The 18,244-nt window shown below is 38.2% G+C and overlaps 1 protein-coding gene across 3 annotated transcripts in view; it reads right to left on the reverse strand.

Annotated features, from left to right (window-relative positions):
• The window catches only part of ARHGAP24 (Rho GTPase activating protein 24), a 331,147-nt gene that overhangs the window by 9,808 nt on the left and 303,095 nt on the right, over window positions 1-18,244 (reverse strand). For all 3 annotated transcript variants that reach the window (XM_088133099.1, XM_007420708.4, XM_007420709.3), the window contains 3 exons: window positions 9,937-10,069; window positions 8,147-8,220; window positions 6,423-6,544 (listed from right to left, as the gene is read on the reverse strand). In XM_088133099.1, coding sequence (XP_087989225.1) covers window positions 6,423-6,544; window positions 8,147-8,220; window positions 9,937-10,069 — 329 coding nt within the window. The remainder of the gene's footprint in view (window positions 1-6,422; window positions 6,545-8,146; window positions 8,221-9,936; window positions 10,070-18,244) is intronic.

The following is an 18,244-nucleotide window of genomic DNA, read 5'->3' on the forward strand; positions in this document are numbered from 1 at the left end:
TGGTTGTATACCAAAGTAATTCAACTAAAATGTCCCATGATTTCCAGCAGTAAATGATGTTTGACAGTCTATCCTAGTCTCACAGTGAATGTTTTCCTGTGATTGGCTGGGAAGCAGTAAGTGTAAAGCTGAATCAAGATAGCCATTATCTCTTTAAATAGATTTTATTGAATTCTTTTAAAACTTCTAGAATATAGGATAGATGGACAGATTTTAAGGGCTGGCACACGTTTTGTTTTGATTGGAGATGAAGCCAACGGCTGTATGCTGAGGGCATTGAAGAAAAAGAGACAAGAGCTAAATATTGTTGATGTGCTTAAGTTGTCTATGAACTGTTCAGTTGCTTATATTAAGTGGAAATATAGCATGCACCTTGATGCGGTATTTACTATTACAGACTAGATAAAAAGGTGACATTCAGAACAGCTGGACTTGAATGCCTTCTGCCCTATTTCTCATCTCTGATTCCATAATTTGCAAAATAAAAACCAGTGTCTACAGTCTAGATGGAGATAAGACCAAGAAACACCATCTAAAAATCATGCAGATATGAAATTTGAGCCACAGAAATCTTGACTCCCTGCTTTTACTTACAGCGACTATACCAACTTTTGGGAATGATGTGTGAAGCGTAAAAGCAGAGAAGGAAGGGAAACTATGTATGAAATTGGTTTTGGCACAGAGAGAAAAATGAACAAATGTACTGTATGCATGTAATGGTAATATAGCGGTAATAAATTCTCAGAGTAGAACCAAACTATTTACTATAACTTTTCATGTCCTTGTGAGATGTTTGGGATACAGCATTCTAAATTAAGTAACTGATATGATGGTATGATATATGATGATATGATATATGATATGATATGATATGATATGATATGATATGATGATATGATATGATATGATATGATATGATATGATATGATATGATGGATTTCTGAGCATGCTTTTCCAATATAAGAGTTACTTCATTCTTGTAGCACCACTGTGTCTTAGAGGCATTAGCTCCTAATACCTATAGAAAGATAAAGTTTTTAGCGATTTTCAATAGCTCTGCTATGTCTTAAAATTGATCCCATGCTGCGTTGACCTCCATACGGATTGTCACCCACTTATACCCATCAACAGTTGTGAAACAGTAACACGATGTCTCGGTGACATATTACACAATGGCATAGTGGCAGGTCAAATATTACACAGAGAAGACCCTATTCTTTTCACGTCTCTATTTAGCCCATATGACGTGACCCTCTGTGGATTCCACAGTATTGAAACAGTTCATTTTTCACATCAGAACAAAACAAGTAACTAAAGAACCCTTAAGGAATTCTGAGAGAACACTGTGGGAGAAAAACCATACAAAGCAGAGAGATGAATGATCTAATTAGAATTTATGAAGTTCACTTCCAGATGGCTAGAGGGTCACATGTCATAGAGGTGGTCCACCTCAGAAATCTGTAGAAGAAAGAGGATGAGGCTCCCTGGCTTCCATTTCTACAAATTTATTTTTCCTGACTGTAGCAACATATAATGAGAAGACCTGTAAAATTAATTTAATATCAATATAAGTAAGCACTCCAAAATGAAACATGGAACAGTCTCTAGAATATATCCCAGTCCCTGAGTGGAGAATATGCTGCTGCCAGTGTTATAAATCAAATGAATGGCCAGGCTCTTTTCTGCAGACACTCATGGAAGCCAAACAGCATGACTTCTTTTTTTAATTTATGGAACTTTTCTTTGGAGCATATCTAGCACTTCACAACCCTTTCCACCCCTCTTCAATGCTTCTAGAAATAAAGTCTTCAGATGGCTGGTTGGAGCATATTTCCACACTGTGGCAAATGCTTTTAAGCAAACCTTTCTTCTAGTATAAGTCTGATAAAACTTAGAGTTGAATATTTCTTTATATTTAAATTTTGAGGCCACCTGACTCTTCAATGACTCTGGACAACTTACAAATAAAAGAGGAAACAATAGATATAAACAGAACATACCCGACTAAACTAACTAGAAGTGGCTACATAACCACCTTAACCCAAGGCCTGGAAGAACAGCCAGGTTTTGTGTAATTTATGGAACATCATAAGCGTGTCAGCCTTATGAATCTCTGAGAAGATGTCATTCCAGAGGGCAGGTGCTACAACCCTGGGTCCCACAAGATGGCATTGTTTAATAGATGGGACCCCAAGTGCACTCATCCTACACTTTGATCACACTGGATAGGTAGAAACAAATAGAGGTAAGCAATCCCTCAGATAGTCAGGCTGTGTGCTATGAAGGGCTTTAAATATGATAACCAACACCTTGAATTGCACCTGGAAGCCAACCATTAACCAGTGAAGCTCACAGAGCAGTGAGGTCACATGAGCATAATGCACTGTTCCCAACATTGCCCGTGGCCTTGCACTCTGGATCAGCTGCAGCTTCTGGATGGTCTTCAAGGGCAGCCCATGTAGAATACATTACAGTAACCCAATTGTGAGACAACCAAGGCATGAGTGACTGTCTGAACAGCCTCCTGGTCCAGGAAAAAGCACAACTGGTGCCCCAGATGTACCTATGCAATGAGCAGGATCTGAGAGTCCAAGATCATCATACATAAGTCTTCAATAGGGAAGTGCCACCCTATTGAGAGTTAAAAGTGGAATATTTCTGGGCCTGAGGCCCAAAAACAAATATAGCCACTCAATCCGGTCAGGACTGAGTCTGAACCTGCTCGTCCCCATCCATATATAGTGGACTCTCACCTGCAGATCAATTAGATTTGGCTACGTGTTAATATCACTGAAGGCAAGTGAAGATAGAGTAATGGAAATGTTTGCTGCCTAATTTAAAGAAGCAATAGGGGAAGAAGGAAGATGGGGAAGAAGAAACTCTGTTTGATAAACCATGGGGAGGCTGGGAAAGGAATGGAAGAGAACACAGACATAAGCAATCAAGAGACAGCAATGGGAAAATCAGTAGACAGCCATCTAAGGGCAACTTAGCTGGGTGGAAAGAAATCTGGGAAGAAGCATTTCAAGGCATTCAAGAAGATTCTGTTTTAATTAACTCACTATAAATGAGGCTGGGGAATTCCTGTCACAGTTTCCAAGATTCTGTATTAATCCCAGATTAGTATTAAAGATATCTTACTGAAATCTGTGTAGTTCTTGCTTCCATGGTGTGCCTGGCTGGGGCTTGACACTGAGGCCCAGTTCAGAATGATATCATTCTGAACTGGGCCTCAGTGTCAAGCCCCAGCCAGGCACACCATGGAAGCAAGAACTACACAGATTTCATAAGATACCTTTAAGGTTAACCATCCAGGTTACCATGGCAGAACAGCAGCTGCTCTGGAGAACTGCATACCTTAGCTGCTTTGGTAAAGTGAGGGAAGGCTTGGTCTAATTCACCACTCAGCCTGCTCTACTGTATGGAGCAGTTGATTAATGTCACCCCTTTCCCAAAAGCAATTATGACCAGCCTGCTTACCTACACCAAATGCCAGAACAGATTAACAGAGTCATCCCAGACACAACTACTCAGATGTGACCAGAGGTTCCTTTAGTGGGAGGATTGAGCTTCAGAAATTCACTAGCTAGATTTTGCTGCTAAGATGGGTGCCCTTGTTTTGGCAAATGCAGATCAGAGGAAAACGGAAAGCTTGCGAGATGCTAATTGAACCCTTTCTTCTCACATGAATTGCACAGTGATCTGCCTTCTCGGATTTTAATGACTTACAGAGAATTTCATGCCATACTATCACAGCTGAAATATGAACATCTGCAGACACAAGATTGATATGCACAGTTTTTTTCATGCTTCTTTAACTGGCAAAATAAATCATTTCTTGATAAGACGAAAAGGACAAGAAATGATAAACTCATATCTGGATCTTTTAAAGCAATTGGAATGCCTTAACTTTCATAATTAGATGCTAATATTGTGATAAGAATGTTAGAAACTTATCTAATTGAAGGCTGGAGAATCTTTAGGCATGCAGGAATGACTGGTTTTTATTAGAATCCAGGGATCAACTAAAATTGGGATAAAAGCACAGAGTCTGAAAGGATAATTTAGATCATTGGTTCTCAATGGGGGCGGTACCGCCCCGGGGGGCAGTGGGAGGATGCCGAGGGGTGGTGAACTTGTTTTGGGCGGTAGGGGGGCGGTGGGCATGTTTTGGGCGGTAGAGGGGCAATGAGCATGTTTTGGCATTCGAACTTAATTTTAAAACTCCCAAAAAATTTTATTAAATCGATTATCCGGTTTACACCATTTGTACCAGCAATAAAACGAACTTACGTGACGGCTGCCCTCACGCACTTCTAAGAATGGTGAGATGAATTTGTATTCTAGGTAGGATGACCTTGAAGAACTCGACACTACGATTCTTCTCCGATCCCAACCAGCACAGCGCATGCGTCAGCTGTTTTCCCGCGCGATTAATCGCAGCGCGTGCGTCAGCTGTCTTCCCACGCGATTAATCGCAGTGCGTGCATTGAGCGTCCTTTCAATATGAATGTTTGATTTGACCCGTGTTTCTTGAGTTGCTTTTCGTTCGCTTCATTTCTGTTTTTTCCCCTCAGTTTCGATTTACTTTCATTGTTTATTTGGCCAGTCAGCTAGGTAAGTGTGCTTATTAGTTCTTTATCTTTATTTTTTTGCATTAGTCATTTTAATTTTAATAAAAGGAATGCAGTTACCTTCCAGGGCAAAAGTATCGAGTTAAATCGAACACATTTGGTGTGTAAGTCTACTGAAAAAAATTACTTAAAATTTTTGCCTTTTATAATTCAGTAACTCCCCCCCCCCCATACCCTAAATTACAGGATTTTCACAAAGGGTGGCGTTGAAAAATTTTCCACTCCTTAAGGGGGCGGCAGCTTCAAAAAGGTGGAGAATCACTGAGCTAGATTATCAAGTCCAACCACTTTCTCAGTGCAGGAATCTACGTTAATTCATCCCTGGCAAATGTCTGTACTATATCTGCTTGAACTCATCCAGCAAATCAGAACCCACTACTTTCTTACAGCTTTACTGTAAAACTAATTTTAATGCATCTGCTCTTACATACATATTTAGAATTAATTCTAAGACCACCAATTTATGTTGTCTATCAGAACTCAATTGAGTTCACAGTTCTTCCGAGGAAAAATCCATCCCTCAGTCCCCCATGTATTTGTATTTATGTTTATATTCATATTATTTGTCTATTTATCATTCCAGCAGCATCAGGCAATTGGCAAGCTCATTTAGTATTGGTACTGTCAAACCACTGAAATGTAAAACCTTTTCCCCAATATTCCAGATTAACCAACAATGTAATATTTGCCAACCGAGATTTAGTTTTTTCAGTGGTGTCCAGCTGGAATCACAGGTTCCTTGAGCAGGAAAGGATCATATAATAGTAAGAAAAAAGGCAAGGCGACAAGGACAATAACCTTATCCCTCTTGATATCCATAGTATCTGGCATTCCTCTTGTAGCACTGAATTCCAGAATTATAAACATATGGGGAAGAGGAGATGATTTTTATTGCTTTTGTTGCCATAAATAAATTATTCTTATGTTACTGTCTGGATGATTTGATTATTTCTTAGCTAATGAGAGTATCCATACAGACTCAAGACTACCTGTTAACCCTGTGAAGTAGTCCAGACAAGAAGCACAACCAGGAGTACTAGCCCTGTCTTTGTTGTAAGGTTATATTAACAGAATCTTGCAAGACTGAAAGTATTTCTCCCCTCCTTTCCTTTTACTCTCCAGAAAACTAGGGAGGGTCCCTTCTAAAACATTTCCCACATCCTTCCTCCTTCTGTGGGCTGAGATACCTTTTACACCCTGGTTGTCTAGTCTGCGGATTTCCCAAGGTCATTCCCACATATCGATGCACTACCTTTGGGCACAATGACATATAAGCTTCTTTTTCTAGGAATAACTCTTCATGCTCTATAAATGATGTGGAGTGGCTTCTCCAGTAATTACACAATTAATATACAAATTCAGTAAATAATAATAATAATAATAATAATAATAATAATAATAATAATATCTGGAGTATATTATGTTTATTTCCATCCGTACAGCATTTAGGCCAGCCCCAAAACTGGAATGGATGGATTATTGGATTCATTCCTTCTTTTCTGTGGAAGGCCAAACTCTGAAAGTAGTTATATTCTGTGCTATGCATCTGTTTTCCAAGGCACTGGATGGCTTCTTAAAGCTCAGTACTGGGCAGGAAAATTTTACAATTCTGCTATGCCACCTAGCTCAGATTTGAACTTCTAGTATTTGTTTCAGATAATTTCAATACATTTAATGAAGCATGAAAAGGCAACCTTCTGCCAAACTATAGCATTCATGCTGTATCCTAATCCTTCAAAACAGTTCATTGAATCTGTACAATTTGCATCATGATCATCATCTACTCACCTTCCATGATTGTCAGAGGATCTTCCACTTTGGGGCGGAGGATGTTGGGGCCAAACACAGTAGCAAGATTTTGCACACTCATTTTGTTGACTCCAGAATAGGACTGAACTTCATCCAGGAATCTGCTCAAACATTCAGGGGATCAGGGGTAGGGCAGGAAGAGGGTGAAAGTCCAGGATTCAGTCATATATGATGACAGGATCTCATTAGATATGTCACACTAAGTAAAATTAGGAATGGCATGCATTAATTGTTTTAAAAATAAATGCACAGCCTTTGCTGCAGTCTTGATTTGGATTGCTTGTCCTGTTTTCTGGACTTGCTTTTATATTGGAAGCTTCTCTTCCCCCATAATGGAGAAAGACACATGATTCAAATAGACTGCAGAAGGTTAAACACTCCCTTTCCTTCCAGGGCCTGATCTGGATTGGCTGATTCTCATCTATTATCTTTTCAACAGCCATTTGTGCAACTGCTAACTATATTGATTATATTTTGTTTACTTTGGTCCACAGAAAATTTCCTTTTGTATAGAAATTGCTTGAATTTGAAAAAGAAACTGGAAAACAAAGCAAGAAAGAAACAAAAGATCAAAACTCTAGAAGAGTACCAATGTTTGGCTAGATTCCAGGAAGAATAACTACTGTTCTTCACTCGGTTCTCTGTAAACTCTCTTCCTCCTATTCATGTATTCTTTATATTGGTACATATTGTATTGAATCCAGATGTACCTCTACAAAAAATGGATTTACTAAAACCATTGGGACTTATATTGGCTCTATTGATTCCAGTGAGCTATTACTATTAGAGATCAAACAAACCACTAAAGGGCTTTGCTTTATTTTGGCTTAGCATGTTGTATGAACCAAACTAAATCATTATGGTTTATACGGTATGATTTATGGCTCAGTATGTTGTATGATTCCAGATCATTATGGTTTATTCAGAAAACCATGGTTTAGCAGAACTTATGAACCAAATCTATGACTTACTCTAGTTCCCACCCAAAGTATCTCACTGAAATCAATGGAACACACAACTGGAATAAATTTCAGTTATAATTTCTAAGGACAAGGCATTACTTACAATTCCTCAGTGGTCACTTTTATACCCTCCCCCCTTTCCAAAAATAGAGAATAACTCCTGGTAAAAGAACCAATTCAAATGTTATTCTACTGGCAGAAGAATGGTTGTCCAATGTTCCAATTACATTCTCTTCCAATAACATGATTACCTTCTAGGACAAACAATGCTGCTTTCTGGAGGGAATGGACCATAACTCCCATCATTTTTAGCAAGAAGGCTTTATTGCCAGAGGATGATGGTAACCACAGTCAAACATATCTGGAGACCATCAGACTAAAAGACATAGCATTGCATTTAGCCCCAATGTGGGTAAACATAAATTGGGAAATTACTACATCTTGCTACACACAAAATAGAAATGAGTCCTCTAAAGTAGAAATAACTAGACTTCCTCAATTTAGCATCTCCTGATGTGATGGGCCTGGAAGTCTCAACAATCTCAGGCAACATGTTAGCAAGCAATGTGGGGTTGAAGTCCCAATATAGGACTCTCATATTTGCCATAAGGGTTCAGACAAAAATCAACTGCTCCACAATTACCTCAATAAAACTGATGCAAACAACTGTGCTATCTAATGATATATTTGGGAACCCAGATATTACAGCCACATTATGACTTTTTTGCCAGGACGATTTACCTGCAGATGTACTTTAGTAGATTAAAGTTGACGAGCGGCAAATTCTTCACTTGCTTTGCTAATTCATTCAGCCCCTGTATGAATATTGTAAAAAAGTAAAAATGGCCAGAATAGAAACACTAGAAATCTGACCTAAACATCAATTTCCTCAGTGATCATCTCCTTTTAAAATAATTCTCCATGAAGACTATGAAGCACCCTGAAACAATCTGAAGATTATAATTGCTGCTAACTTAAGGGTCACCCTTTAAGCTGGTAACAGAAAATACTGACTGATTGCAGATATAGTATTGAGTTCCTGAGATTGGTGAAAGCAGCTAGATAACAATGTCTGGGCAACCTATCTACATATGCCACTTTGAGAAGGCATGACTCTACCTCGAGGGAGCCCTTGACATAGTGTTTCTCAATTGACCCTTTTCGGGGGCAGTGGGGCTTCTCAGTTGGTTTACTCAGCAGTGATACTTGCCTTTTCAGTTTCTCACCAATATTGTTTTGCCAATATTGCATTGCTCACAGCATTCACTTCTGACTGGCACTCCATTCTGGGGAAAAACTATTACAGGGACTGGTTGTGGTTCCCGGACTTGAATTCTATCATGCAAAATGTTTCCATATTAAGCGATTTAAATAACGCATTCCAATTAAAAATCCCTTGCAGAGTGTTCCAAGGTTAGAACCTACAAGAAACCCAAGGCCCTACCTAGACGCTCCTTGGCAGATCAGAAATAATGCTATTTTTTTCCCTCTGACTCACCTGATTTCCCTTCCCCAAAGAATGGGATGGAATTAATTGATACCAGTTTCAGAACGGAAACTATATTGGAGACCTAGGAGGGCTTTAAATCCAGCAGATCAATAGCCCGCTTAGAGCTCAGGTTCTGACCCAACTTTAGCATGCCTTGGACCCACCTTGGAGCAATGCTCATGAAAAATGAAGAGAAAACATGAGTAAACACTGCTACAAATTCAATTTGATCTTTTACTGTGGTGTTAAGAGGGCTGAAGCAGTCTTCTTCAATCTGCATCCACAACTGAAGTTACCAGGACTCTCTTAGGGAGAAACCGACTGGAAGATTAATTGCTGGACTGTTGTGATGAGTTTCCATAATGTCCAGAGAATAAAACTGCTTGCATTTACAGTTGGATGTTGGTTGAGCAAACCCAGATGTGGTTGGTGTTCCTGTTCCTTGATGACCCCTTGTCATTTTCCACAAAAGCATAGGATTCTGTTCTTAATTTTTTGTAATGAATGTGAAGGATAATTAAAAGGCTTGTTCATCCTTTTAATCTGGCACTGGATTCAACCATGTATTCAACCATGTTTGAATCTGGCACTGGTGGGTTTGAGGTTGCTAAATAGGCAGGCCCCTCACTTTGATCAATGATGTAGCCTCTTTAACAATGATCGTGGTCCTTTCCAGGTTGTCAATAGCTACAGTTAATGAATTTAAATTGTGTACATGAATGGGAATTTGCTTTCATTTTTAAATTAAACATTTGCAAAATTTTTAAACAGTTTGTAGAAGCAATTGTAAGAATTTGGGATTGGGGATTATAAATGGTCTAATGTGGAGCAATGTAGAAATGTCATATACTTCTGTTCTTGATGGATGATGACCCTTACAAACAATGGTTCTATTCTGGTACAAGGCAGCTTATCTGCTATTACCACACAGAACTGAGATATCCAGCACCTACAGAGCTAAGTAGGAACTAAATTCATTCAGAATCCCCAGATAAGGAGATTTAGGTAATCATATAAATCCAAACCAAGAGAGAAAACTCACCGTTTCCTTTTCTTTGCTGAGCATTTTGGCACAGGAAAGAAACTCTTCGTATTTGGAATATGGGATAACTGGCTCAGGGAGCTCCCTGAGATAGAGTTTCAGAAGCGATGCCACTGTGTGCACATCTGTATTTCTGCAGAAATGGAACAGAAAATATTCAGTTGTAAATGTAAGATTAGATCTTTGAACACCTCATATCCATTTTGGACCTCTTTGGATACTTCTGAAGCAAGTCATATCACCTATTCCAAAAATCTATGTATGCTAAAAGTAGGAGAAACCTCTATTTATTTGAAATAGTGATCTGGTTTAGTGTCCTAATCTTGACCAAGTGTGAGGACTGGTTGATTAAGTATCCAAAATTTAGTATATCACTGCACATTAATGGAGAACTATTTATGTATTTAAGGGTTGTCTTGATTTTGTTCCAAAAATGCCATTGCTGAGATGAGAGGCCTCATGTAACCTTCATAACGAATAGTTGTGGCTAGTTGTAAACAGCAAAGACACAAAGGTATGTTAGGGATCTATTAGAGGTATTTAGTTTCATAGAGGTATATAAAACAAAAATGCAAAGTAATGAAAAAGTTGAACTAATACAGTATTTTAAAACATTTTTATAATGAAGTCTTCTTCTGCAAAAGTGAAGGTCTTGCATTCCTCAATCGGTTGCTCTTTTTGTAACATTTACTGTATCAATTGTTTTAGTATTTCTTCACTGGATATGACTTGATGTTAAAGAGACAAGTCTGATCAAAACATTCAAATGTATTTTTCTGCTGTATGTTTTAAATCATGTGGTGTGTTGTATGTTGGTCTTTATTTTGTACACAAATGATAAATCTAAACAACATCCTATATGCATTCCATTCCATTGGTAATTATGAAGAAATGCCCCCTTTGTTCAGAAGTTAAAAAAGTCTCCTTCAAGTTGAATTTAGATAGCTAAGGCCTTGGAAATTGTGTTGGATCCATATAGCCCCACTAGATGGTGCTCTTGTAAAATAAGATTATAGAAGAAGTTTTGTAGGCTCAAAGCTCAAAGCTCATTTATTCATGGCAGAGAATAATTATTATACCAAACTTAATGATCATTCTGGAGGCAGGATTTAAGTCCACTGAATAACAAGTGTTCCTTAATTTTTAAAATGAAAACTTTCCCGTCTCAAAGCTGAGACAGAACTGCATCTCAGAACTGAGGATTCCTCTACTCTAGATATACAGTATATGAGTCAGAGAACTGCTTATGCATCAGTGAAAAAGAGGAATTGCATCACCAGAGGGAGATAAAACATAAAGTAAAAGAGGAACCACTTTCCTCCAAGCTAAAAACACCCTACATGGAGTACACATATTCTGAGTTATTAGATTTTGGCAGTGTGTGACTCAGACACTGTAGTTTGTCAGTCATGGTTTATCGCATAGCATGGCATGTATGAACCAGGCCACTGTGGCTCATTCAACAAATTGATGAGAATACATCGTGGTTTAGCTTACTGTGTGAGCCCACCCTAAGAATAGCATGACCTTGACAAAATGTACTGTGCATTGTGCTAGTACCATTTCCATTAAGACCAGAATTGTTGCTAGCATACAAGGCACACTTCTGCAGAATTCCACTTACTGCCCTCCCAAACGTTTTTTTCAAATTATTATAATTTAATTATTATTATTATTATTATAATTATATGAAGGCCTGCTGGGTTGCAGGTATAGGTTCTGTCACAAGCCTCTGAGTGTGCACGTGCAAAGTCACAAGCTTCTGTTGTTGATATTGTACCTCCTTCTGTTTTTTTTAAATTGCAGCTGGTGTCCCCTCTCTCCTGCACACCCGCAATCTGCATACCGGGTTATAGCAGCCCCGATTAAGGCATTGCAACCATCATTGTACAAAAGGTGATATGCTTCAAAATTCCTGATATTCCTCCTTTCGTGGACCTTTCTGTAACCCCTGTAAAAGAGGCACTCACAAGCATTGTGCCTACTGCAGTAACTTCATCTCTCTTGGCAAGTGCTTTGATAAAAAGAGTAAAACAGAATAGACAACCCCCCACCCACCATCTTGCTTAAATGCTGAAAGTGATCTTTGTGAAACTTTGGTGCAGACCAACACATGTTCTTCTTTGATAGTGTGCAAAATAATTCTTAATGTGACCTGGATTAAATAAGACATGGTTACATTCCACCTCCTCCCCTCATTTTTCTCCCACTTTGGTCAACTGCCAGCTTCAGTTTTTCATCTTTCCTCTCCATAATTAAATATTGACCAAAGTTGGTAAGAAACAGAACGTCAGAAACAGTGGTGTGGTTTCCCCAACAGGATGAAATCATATAATTATTGGCTTTGTTTGGATTTAGGATGTTGTGTGAACAGCAACCAATTCGATCTTGAATGAAAAGTTCTGGGTTCAAATTGCTCTCATCTGTGAACTACATGCAGTCATCTTGGGTTGATTCATTCCTCACAAAAGGTTAAATTGAGTTTGTCTCATATACCTTATCCCAAGTTCGTTGAGAAAAAACAATACAAAATACAGGTATAAACATAAGCATGTAAGACTCAGGGCCATCTGTGGAAGAGCGGTCAGAATCTGCAAGATGGTGGGTGCAGCATCACTACTGAAGCCCCATCACTTTTAGATCACATTCATCAGATGGCTTTGATCACCCATACCTGCCACCTTGCAGATTTTGACACCCACATCCACATGGATACCTTTGGTAGGACTACTAACTACTAAATGCATTAAGTAGTTTCTACTGATTTTAGCTAAGGCATTTTTTTCATAACAGTATTCCTATGCTTTATCTTTCTCTTCTAATGTACTAACATGAGATTTGACCTATAAGTGAGTACTGGGAAAATGAATTAATTGGACAACTATCACTTGGCTGCTTTTAAGCCAAGTTGAATTTTTGTACAGAAACATACTTTGCCAAAGTAATATTATTATACAGCTGCTTCAAAATTACTAGGAGCATTGAACGATGACTGCTATTTTCTAAATTAGGATTGATTTCCTCTCTATTTCCTCTCTATTTCCTGCATAATTCAATGTTTTGCTCCTTTTTAACAGCAGCTACCCATTATTCCCTGACCACATAAACATCCTCCCCCCCAACTCATCTGGGCCATAGTCTACGAGAATGGTGTATGGTATCTGTACTGTTGTGGCTGGTGTTTAATGCTTCTGTAGAGAAGAATTCCTACTAAAAGGTTTTAGAATGTTGATATAGCAGGACTTATCACAGTCATGTCAAATCTCCTTTCTATTTGAAATGATTAGCAGAAAGCCCACAGACATTTGGAATATTCTAAATTCTTGCCCCCTCTGCTTCAATCTTTCACTGCTTCCTCATTTTCTTCCCTTTAAAGAACCATGTTAGAAGAGCTTATAGGAACAGATAAGTTCATTGTTCATGTTGTGCTTACACCACTGGCCAATAAACCTCTCATAGGAAGACAAAATAAAGGCTTTGGGGTGTGCAAACAACCACAAATCTTTTCCTGTGCAATTAAGCAGCCTGGATTCAGAGCACATTTTATCCCAACCCCTGTTGTCACTGACTTCCTTCCCAGCAATTGCTGTGTCAACAAGATTTTTTGCTTTGTGGCATTGAAGAAATGGCTGTCAGGCCAATTACATAGCCTGGAGCAGTTCGGCCTGTAAACATGGAGGCACAGCAGCTGATCTTACATACACAAGGAACATTTACATGAAGAAGCAAACATGGAGACTGCAGTGTGCCCAGGACACCACTGCCAGCATTTGGAGACAGTAAGGCAACCAACTTCAGGCAGAAGGTGGAGAAATGTAATGGAAGAAAGGCTGCCAGATTGCTTGTGGCTTCCAAAAATATGTGAATTTGCCCAAATTACAATAACAATACATACTTTTCAAAATTAAATTAAAAATGGCTGAGACCTTGAAATCAGGAGTTTCCATGAGTTTTTCAGGTGATATTGCAGGAATCTTGCCAATTTGGAACAATTGATGGGAGATGGCCTGCCTCTAGTTTCTATACCACCCTCACTAAATCATATGCTCGGTGACCCATCTGTAGCATGAATTTCTGCAAGACATTTCCAAATCATGAACATGCTGTTATGCCTCTACTGTAATGGAGGCTTCAAAATACTAGTGCATCTTCTTGAAGAAAAACAACTCCAAGACCTGTGCTTTTGTTATGGCTTGGAATGATACTGTAAATATGGGTAATTTAGTGAATTTGTTTACCAAGTGATTGAAAAAAGTGCCTCGGTTTTAGTACTCCTTGGACAGAAACCTAAACAGAGACAACAGGATTCCTCTCCTTTACAAAGTGGTCTATTCAGAGAGAGCGGTAGGAGGATTCTATATTTTTCTGCATTGCTCCCAACTGCCCTTTCCCCTGTCCTAATATTTCCCATTCCACCACTGGTCATAATGCCCCAGGCCAGGAATGCCAAAAGGCACTCAGATCAAGGAGAGTGACCTTTGGAAAAGAGTCAGGGTCATTTAGAATGAAAAAGAGAATAAAATGATGGATGTCAACTTGTTTGTTCAAAGTTTTCCCATCCATGAAAATCATCCACTGTAAAGAACTGAAAAAAATAAAGGAGAATTAATTTTATCTATACAGTTCCTTCCAAGTAAAAGGAATACGTTCACCCCTATTTTGGAGCTAAACCCCATTTTTAAGACAGTGTAATTAATCTCTCCCTTCAATTCAAATGTAGAACTCAATTTTTAAAATAGGAAAAAATAATTATCCCCTTTCAGGTTTAAAATGTATAACATTAATTGATTAAATTATTTTATTTCACCTCCCCTGATCCTACATACATACAAAACACACACACATACGCACACATATACAAGCAGGAATATCACAGCAAAAACCCTCCTTTCTCTCTAGTAAATCATTTATCATTGTGGTTTCCCACAATGGAATTTGCACAAATGAATTTGCAACTGGTACTGCTGCAAACAAAGGGAGATGGAGATGGCTTTAGACACCTGCGTTCTACCAACAGAATCCATGCTTCTTATTCATTCATTCATTCATTCATTCATTCATTCATTCATTCATTCATTCATTCATTCATTCTTGTGGCTGTTCCTGAAGGTTCTATTAGACTCATTGTCTTAAAAGCAGAGACCAAACTTCTAACTTCCCTACTTGCAACATAGCTGTTCTGCTCCTACCTTTTAATCGAACCAGGATATTATGTTTATTTGTCTGCTTGCAAGTCCATTTTTAGTTGCTTTCTTAAGCATGCTGCTATAAAGTAATATGTTTTCTTTCTAGGCTATTTGGAAATGTTCCTCAGAGACTGGTGGGCAGCGATGACATATATATGGCATGAATATTAAACTTAGAGTTGGGAGCGGGGTAGGTAGAGGCTATATTTCTGATACAGAGATCAGAATTTAGGAGACAAGAGAAACACCCAACACTAGGGGTAGAATCATTCTTCCATAATTTTAAAATGTAATGTCTTTCCTTTTTAATTCACCTTCCAGTGAAAGTAAATTATATCACCAGGGCTAACTGGGGAACATGCTGTTGATGAACACTTGTGGTCCAGCAGTGGGAAATAATACAGTATTACTAGATTTTACTTACATATTCCATCAATTTTTAATCATGAACCTCACAGAGATGATACATTTTGGCCATTCACACTCACACATGCCAGTATTGAATGAGCACCTGCAAAACTTGATAACTGTCCAATGTAAAGTTTACAGAGCATTTAATTAGATTGATCTACGTGGACAGAAAGCAACAAAAGAAAGCCATGGCAACACAGTTATGTTTTGTGTGACAGCCTGCTGTTGCACATTTCAGGTAATTGCACATTGTATTAGTGATCTGAGCAAGTGCGTTCCAATTTTCCAAAGCACAAGGAGCTTGTGAAGTATAGGAGATATGAAGTGTTCAGTCAAGGAGGCCTTGATTTCAAATCCTTCTTCAGAAGATGACCTTGTGCTGGTCAGTATATCTTAGATGAATTCTAACCTCCTGCAGTTGTTGACAGCATACAAAAACATCACATTGATGACCCAGAAAAGGTCACAGAAAAGCTAGGATATAATGTGATGGAACGTGATAAATAAACCGTGTGGGACTTTTTGAAACACGAACACATAACACACAAAAATTACCAGACACATTTTGTCTTCTGATCACTTTACACATGTAATCCTGTTGTTGGATCACACTTAGTATTAAATCAGGCAACTCTATTCTCACCTCACAATGAGATTTTCTTTCAAGAGTACAAGGCTGTCACATTCTGGCTCCTATTGGGTTAATTTCTATGATGTCACAGACAATATCATCAGTCTTAGATTTATGCAGGTAAAATAATGGGGATTTAAGACATAAATTCCAAAGTTGGTGATTAAATCCAATAAAATTTAAGCACACAAACACATGTGCTGTTACCAATACAATGTAGTCTTTCAAATAATATCACACACTTAAAGTGTGTTGGGTTCATCTGATCCTCAGTATTATTATTATACTCTTCCAGTCACACACCTGCAATCTCAGATGTATCACTCTTAAATTCTTCTGAGGCCTAGACTTTCTGGAACTCTGGAAATTGCTCAGGAAGATATTCCCATGTAAATATTAATAACACTGTTTGTGACAGCTCAAGCGTTTTCCTAGCCCAATACATCTTCTTAATCATATAGCAATAACAATCACAGAAGGATGGGAAAGAAATTTCCTTCCCATAAGAAAACCTTCGAAAATAATATTACTTTTTAAAAAAGACAAAATGTGTCTGGTAATTTTTATGTGTGTTATGTGTTGACATGCATGGAAGAAAAAGATGATCTTACTAAAACACAAGCTCAAATTATGATTCCAATGGCTTCTCAAATAATATTGTAACAGAATAAATGTTTGAGAAGCAACTATTCATCAATAGACAGAAACTATTCTGCTTTCTTCAGGAAAGACAGAAATGAGACTATACTGTGATACAGTTGATATGGTTGGAGACCTGTGTTCAAATCTCCACCTAGCCATAAAGTAAACTTCACGTATAGTTTCTTTCTCAGCTTGACCTACCTCACAGTTACAACATGAAGATAAAGCAGGAGGATGACTACATTGCCCTGAATTCCTTCAGGGATAAGGGGAAAATCAGATAAGTTGGGCCCATGTGGTTGTAGGTACAAATATCCTACTCATCCACAGACATGGACTGTAAGGATCCATAACTTCCCTACTTCCAGTATCTTTTGCAGTGTGTTGTAATAAGTAGCCCCCAGTCAGTTCTTGCCCTGAATTCAAAGTTAGATTTCTCTCCGAGAGTCCGCCCTCAAATGTAGGCAGGACATACAAGCTACAGGGTCATTTTAAACATCTTCAAGATTATCTAGGAAGTCTGTATTTCTGTTAGGGTTGTTCTTATTTCCTAATCAAGGAAAAAATGCTAGCATTAGTCAGATCAGTTTAGAGAATCATGGAAAAATAGGTTGAGTTCATACAACACACATAACCAAGCCAGCAGTGCATTTGCAAAACATGATGAGCTTGAGTTTTAAGTTTGGTTATTTACTGATTTCAGTGTGTGTGTATGTATGAGTCTTATCATGTTGTTTGTAGTCAGAGAAAGGGCTTTCAGCAACTAGGTTAATCAGGTTCTGTGAACTAGGCCACAGAGTTGGAAGAGATCTTGCTAGCTATCAAATCTCTGTTTGTTCAGCCTTTGCTTGAAGACCTCCACTGAAGAAAAACTCAGCCCTCCTCATGGGAACACTTGTACTTATAATTAAAAGCTTTTTCCTGATATTCCAAACAAGTATTTAACAAGTTAAATTCATTTGTTTTAGTCTCAAGTTTTAGAACAGCAAAGAGCAATGCCCCTTCTATGTGACGGTCTTTCAGGCAATTCAAAAGTACATTATTATACCCTCTTTAAACAAAGATGTTAAAATCAGTTTCAACTGCATTTATTTTTTAAATCATGAGTTCTTTCCATTCCATTTAAGAAGAAATTTAGTAGTCTGTTAATCAGCAACAACAAAAAAGGGACCGAATAAAATGTAAATCTGAATTCTGGGCCTCCCTGTAACTATTAAAGATGAGAATTCAGCACCTGGATGGACAAATCATTATTGTTTTCCTTCCCACGTTATTATTTTTTAAATAAATTTCAGCCCTTATTTATTTACTTTCTATAAGAGTGCTGCAGTGAACAGTTCCTATCCATTGATGTGCTGATGTGGTGGTCAAGCTGAAAGCCAATGCCAATTCAAGGCAATTAAGGTCTGCAGGAAGCTTTTTCAACCATGCTTCTGCT

The sequence above is a fragment of the Python bivittatus genome, unplaced genomic scaffold, assembly GCF_059951505.1.
Source record: "Python bivittatus isolate LINGU-HERP-01145 unplaced genomic scaffold, Pbiv_v1 ctg000070_np1212, whole genome shotgun sequence".
NCBI classification, from domain to species: Eukaryota; Metazoa; Chordata; class Lepidosauria; order Squamata; family Pythonidae; genus Python; species Python bivittatus.